This window comes from Brachyhypopomus gauderio, unplaced genomic scaffold (assembly GCF_052324685.1).
Source record: "Brachyhypopomus gauderio isolate BG-103 unplaced genomic scaffold, BGAUD_0.2 sc184, whole genome shotgun sequence".
NCBI classification, from domain to species: Eukaryota; Metazoa; Chordata; class Actinopteri; order Gymnotiformes; family Hypopomidae; genus Brachyhypopomus; species Brachyhypopomus gauderio.
In genome coordinates, this window is record NW_027507005.1 from 171,577 (window position 1) to 177,481 (window position 5,905).

Here is a 5,905-nt window from a genome sequence, read left to right on the forward strand (position 1 = left end):
CGGGCTTTTGACGGGACCCCGGTTGTAGAGGGAAAATGTATCGCTTTCGTTTGCAGGCTTTCATCGGAATCGCTTTTAATTCTTTACTTTTCACTGTGGGATTGGACGAAATTAAATTTAAGAGACATTATAGTAAAAACTGGTCGTGTATTGGCTGATTTTAGGTGTGCATCTACTATCATTTTACAAAAATGCCTAAACCTAAGAAGAGGAACGGCAGGGGTAAGTGAAGCGATAGCTAGCTAACTAGCTAGCTGTGTCTGGAAATGACCGGCTGTTTTGGCCTGTTGCCTGACCGCGTCTCATCTTCATGGTATTTGTAGTTCTTTTTCGTCTACATACCACTTGAATCCTTGCCGCAAGGAGTTTGAGTAGAACTACAACACCCATAAAAACACGAACTGTTTGGGTTGGGAACCTGCACATTTCTGGCTTCTTGGCGTCAAACAAAAGAAATTTTCTTTTATTTAACGCGTTGACAGTTTCTGTTTTTTGATGTTTGTAGATCGAACTTTTGTATTTTGTAATGGTACAAAATTATTATTGTGCGTCTGCGTACTCAGCCGGTTATCTCTCTCTGTCCAGCTATCCCACACTCTGTACGCTGTTGTGTTTCTTCTCGACTCCGAGACCTGAACGCTATTAGCAGCTGTCCTGGCGAGCTAGAGTCCCGGGGACAGATCAGCTGTTGGGTCAGCTGTTATAATGAATCCAGTCAGCTGGGGTGATCTTTGCTCTGTACACGGAGCCACACTTCTGTTTGTTCAAGATAAGACACGGCGAGCTGCGTAGCGTGGCTGTCTGACGGGTATTATATAACACGGGCCTGTTGCGTGTGTCTGGCCTGCTAGATATCCACATCGACCATTGAGCCACGTAGGGTAGCTAGAGTGTTACTTGTCGTGGCGGATTGTGTTTTGTGTGTGATTTTTTTTTTTTGATTCCATGTTAAAAAATAAACCGGTTGGTCGATGTACGGCTGTTCTCGCAGTCGCGTGCGTGATCTTTGTTTATTGGCGGGTAACTGCGTCATCTTGGACAAAGGGGCGTGTCCCGCGCTCCCAGCCCTTAACCACAACGAGGCTTTCTGTGTGTGTGTGTGAGATCTTGCAAAGCCACCTTACTGTTTTCTTGTTTATTATTCCCATTGGCATTTCGCACAACATTGTTTCATAGTCCAGAAACCTGGCCGTCACGCTTCCATTGATATGATGATGATGAAGATGATGTCCACCGTCACACCTGGCTTCCCATCTCCTCAGTAAATCTGCAGTACCCGTTAGTTGTGGGAGCCAGGTGCACATCAGCATTCCCAGGCTGTCGCTCACCCACCTCCTCACTGAATGTGGCCAGTGTGTGACCGCGCATGGTTCTGCTGTTGCAGGGGGACAGCACAGGTCTGTGCAGCCTTTCAGCGACGAGGACGCTTCCATCGAGACGCTCAGCCACTGCAGCAGCTTGAGTGACGCCACCAGTGTGGCAGAGGAAGGTGGGTCCTGCCCTGTACACCCCCCCCCCCCCCCCTTCGTGGCGTTCACGTGTCTGGCTGGAGGCTAACCGCACACATCATGACGGAATAACGTTGGGAAGTGTTGATTTTCATGGTGTTTGTTTCTCCTTAGCCGGAGGAGAGACGGAGGGAGCCGCCGAGGAAGATTTTGAGTGCAAATTGAAGGTTTATATTGATTGCACGGTTGACAAAAGGTTCGTGTCCATTGTGGGTCCTGGGAGGAGGGGGGGGGGGTGCCACAGTGCAGTTTCTTGGACCTAAAATCTTTTGATGTGACGTGTTTTGGTTCTCTGAAACATCAACGAAGCATGTTTATTTTCCTTCCAGCGCTAAAACTAGGCAAGGTGCACTTGATGGATTGAAGACTGCCATGGCGACCAAAATCCTGTACGAGTTTATTTTGGAGAGAAGGATGACCATCACGGACAGCATTGAGCGCTGTTTGAAAAAAGGTGCATAATAGTTTCAGAAAATTCAAGTACCTGACCTAGCTAATGCACTTTAAAAGCCAGAATAGGATAATTTAGCCTGATTAGAGGGGGAGAGGGGTTGTGCTCGTTTGTTTACCTTTTAGCTGCTAGAATACCGCCCTGCACACGCCTCCAACAGGTGCTCACACAAGTACAATATGCTAAGATAACCGTATTTTGCTTTATTGGGGAGTGTGTCTTTCAGATTCTTCAAGTGGTATCGGTAGCTATTCAAAATCTTTATTCCTTGTGCATTTTCTGCCTCGTTCTCTGTTGTAGGCGTGCCATTATTTGTGTGCGAATTCCCTGTAAATGATGTTACATGTCCAGTAAAGGCAGTTCTGAGTCATGTGTGTGTTGTTTTGGTTGTGATCTTTTCCGTGTCGTGGCCTGCAGGTAAAGGGGAGGAGCAACGGGCCGCCGCCTCCCTTGCGTGTCTCCTGTGCATTCAGCTAGGCTCGGGGATCGAGAGCGAGGAGGTCTTCAAGACCCTCAAGCCCATATTCAAGACGATCCTCAATGATGGAACGGCAAGCATCCAGGCCAGACAGGCGGTGAGTGGCAGAGCTCCGTTGATTCCAGACCGCAGTGAACAAACGGGCCTTGGGTTTCCAGCGCTGTTCCCAGAGAACGTTTGATAAGGATCATCTGTTCCATCTCCTTTTCAGTGTGCAACAAGTTTGGGTCTCTGCACTCTGGTGGCAGAAGATGACATCTTGGTAAGTGCTGGAATCCCTTTGCAATGGTTTTGCTCCTGGCAAGCATAAGGCTCTCAATCATGGAAAAGGGTGCGGAGTTTGGACTTGGAAGTACCGAATGAAACCCGAGAGGCTAAAACTGCGCATGCAGACTAGAACATGGCTTGTCCATACAAGTCTACCTTACTCTCTGGCCAAAAAACTGTACGAGTTGACACCGGTGAAAGTAGCAGAAAACGCAGCCGTGCAGTTAATACTTTGGCGTCTGCTGAAATGGCAAAATAAAAGTTTGTGTAGGCTGACGCCTGTTCCTCTTCAACAGGACGTGTACTCCACCATGGAGAGTTTCGAGAGCCTCTTTACCCGCTCGTACGTGCGCGAGGACGGAAGCAGGCCCTCGGTGAGCCCACCAACCACTCAGCTGCACACCAACGCGCTGCTCTCCTGGGCTCTGCTGCTCACCATCTGCGACTCCAGCTGCATCACGGCCGTCATCCGCAAGTATGTCCCCCCCCAAGCCCTCTTGGGATCGCTCTTTTCTAAGAGGTGGATCCGAGCCGCTGATCTATGCGGTGGGGTGTGGCGGAGCCTTGGGGTGTGACTTCGCTCACGATCCGTTTCAGACACCTGGCCAAGCTGCCGAGGCTTTTGGAGAGCGAGGACGTCAACATGCGCATCGCCGCTGGGGAAACCATCGCCCTGCTGTTCGAGCTCGCCAGGGACGTGGATCCGGTGAGTGCCCCGGTCTGCCCCTCGTCCTCGCGGACCAACCGCGGTGGTACGCCACGCACGTAGTGACCCCGTGTGGGCCGTTTCAGGACACGGACGGCGAGGACTGGGAGGTGCTGTGCGCCAAGCTGGGTGCCCTGGCCACCGACTGCAACAAACACCGCACCAAGAATGACAAGCGGAAGCAGCGATCCGTCTTCAGGGACGTACTGAAGGCCGTGGAGGTAAGTGGGACGCGTGGCTCTTGCTCAAACGGTGAGCTTCCTTTTGGGTAACGTGGGTCTGATTCCTTCCCCCGCCTTTTGTTTGTGAGCAGGGAGGGGACTTCCAGGCGGAGACGATTCGTTTTGGTACTGAGCGCATGATCATCGACAGCTGGTCGAGGAAGAGGACCTACGATGCCTTCCGGGAGTTTGTGGGCTCCGGGATGAACTACCATCTGCAGGTACGGTGACTTGGGCGGTTAAGCACATCTGGTGTTCAGTGAGGGCTTTGTGACCAGCCAAAAGGAATCACTCCAACACTCTAATCGTGTGCTAGGCGAATGAATTCATCCGTGACGTATTTGGACTGGGACCACCGGTGCTGATCGATTCCGCTACGCTTAAAGCTATGAAGAGCTCCCGTCTGGAGAGGGTAAGTTCTTCTTCTTCTTCAGCAACCTCTGCTGTTGCGTTTCTGGACATTTGGAATCGTTTGCGATTCAAACGACGATAAGTGGGCGCTAACCTCTGCACTTTTCTTCCAGCACCTGTACAACGCCGCTGCCTTCAAGGCCCGCACTAAGGCCAGGAGCAAGTTCCGTGACAAAAGGGTGGATGTGGGAGAATTCTAGGCTCCTGTTTCTATTGATTATTCATTAAGTCTCTAGTCCTTCCTTGAAGCCAATGAGTTGGTTCGTGCTTTTTTTTTTTTTTTTTTTTTTTCCCCTTTTTTTTTTTCTCCTCTGCATTCCATGAGCGTATAGTGCATTTATCCCTAACAAGTACAGTTTTAAATGTTATGTATTTGTATGTGCTTTTGTTGTATAAGATCTTGTTTATTTTTTGGCCTTTCTGGTTAACAATATTCTATGAGTTGCTGTACTAAGCAGAATATATGAAGTATTTATATGTAACTTATCTAGACATGTTCTCCCCCTAGTAGAATAGCTAAAAGTTGGAAAACAATAAAGATGTAGCTGTATCAGAGTATCTGGGTTTGATTGTGGTTTATGGAAAGTGGTTTGTTCACTTATTGATGTCTGTGTGAGATGGAGCAGTTGAGCAGAGAAATGGTGATGGATAGTGTGATTCCCCTACCTGCTCATTCTGGAGTACAGAAACTAGATTGAGTACTTCAAATGTATATAGATCAAACTTGTTATACGTTACTTGATATCACGTTCCCTCGGACTGAGAACAGTGTAGGAACAGTTGAGAATCTCCTGGGTACGTGTTCGTATGTCATGATCTTGCTCAACAAACGTAAGGTGAGGGCATCCCCTTACCTCACATTACCCCAGCAGTACGGAGAAATAACTCCTCTATTAATCACATCGGGTCTGGCAGGCACGATTCTAAAATCTGAAACCAGGCAGCGCCTGGGACCAAATTTGGAAGCGTTAAGTACTATTGACGACAGAAGGGGACGCCAGTGACTGCACGCAGAGAGCTTGCTGGTTCTGCCTCTAGTGTCTGTGGAAACGTTGGCCTACGGGGTCACATACAATCTGATGAAACCGGTGTACCTGATGACATTTGGTATAATACAATTTTAGTGCATTGCTTGACATCTTTTGCATATTGAATTGCATTAGTTATGGAACAGCTGTGCACAAATGCACAATTTATTTTTTGACCACCACAAGAAATTCTTGATGCACACCAGCATGAAAAGTCCCATAAATATATTATATATATATATGTGTACACTTTTCTCATGTTCATTCTAAAGAACAAAAGAATATATAAATAAATATGCCTTCTCTGTTCCATCAAGTATTGTAATTTTTCATTATTCAATATATGCTCTACCCGCAAAGGCAAATTTTGAAACACCTGGCACCATGCACTTTACAATTCTAGCTCCAAACTTGCAGTCTAGTGAGGGTGTCAAAGGCACAGCCGCCTGTCAGACAAACACAGGGTAACGGACAGCTAATAAACACCCCCAGACCCAGACAGGCCACGCCAGCTTGAAATGTCACAACCCTGCACACACACACACACACACACACACACACACCCCACCAGGACATGCATAATGCAGGAGCTTCATCACAGTTACCTCTACACTTCACTTTGTTTCTTAGCCTGCAGTGGATCTCCAACCACAGTCTGGTCAAACACTGTAGTTTTTGGTGTTAACCAGTTAGTCACAAAGCTTTGTTTTTTTGTTGACTGGTCTTGGAGGTGGCTAGAATGCAAATAATTTGTTGCTTGGAGGTAATCGTTGCAGGTAATCTTGAGATGTTATGTGTTATTTTCTATGAGGTATACACTGTTGATTCTAAATGA

At 47.8% G+C, this 5,905-nt stretch overlaps 1 protein-coding gene across 1 annotated transcript; it reads left to right on the forward strand.

Moving 5' to 3' along the window:
- On the forward strand, positions 1–4,597 carry ifrd1 (interferon-related developmental regulator 1). Its single transcript, XM_076995165.1, has 12 exons — positions 1–222; positions 1,385–1,489; positions 1,623–1,704; positions 1,838–1,962; positions 2,377–2,534; positions 2,649–2,699; positions 3,001–3,179; positions 3,302–3,410; positions 3,497–3,631; positions 3,724–3,852; positions 3,948–4,043; positions 4,156–4,597. Exons 1-12 carry the CDS (start codon positions 192–194, stop codon positions 4,240–4,242), a joined length of 1,287 nt encoding a protein of 428 aa, XP_076851280.1. The 5' UTR covers positions 1–191; the 3' UTR covers positions 4,243–4,597.
- The last annotated feature ends 1,308 nt before the right edge of the window (positions 4,598–5,905 follow it).

Coding starts and splice junctions, on each gene's coding strand:
- ifrd1 (XM_076995165.1), top strand. CDS start 192: ATGCCTAAACCTAAGAAGAGGAACGGCAGGG. Junction 2,535..2,648: donor GCATCCAGGCCAGACAGGCG/GTGAGTGGCAGA, acceptor TCTCCTTTTCAG/TGTGCAACAAGTTTGGGTCT. Junction 3,632..3,723: donor ACGTACTGAAGGCCGTGGAG/GTAAGTGGGACG, acceptor GTTTGTGAGCAG/GGAGGGGACTTCCAGGCGGA.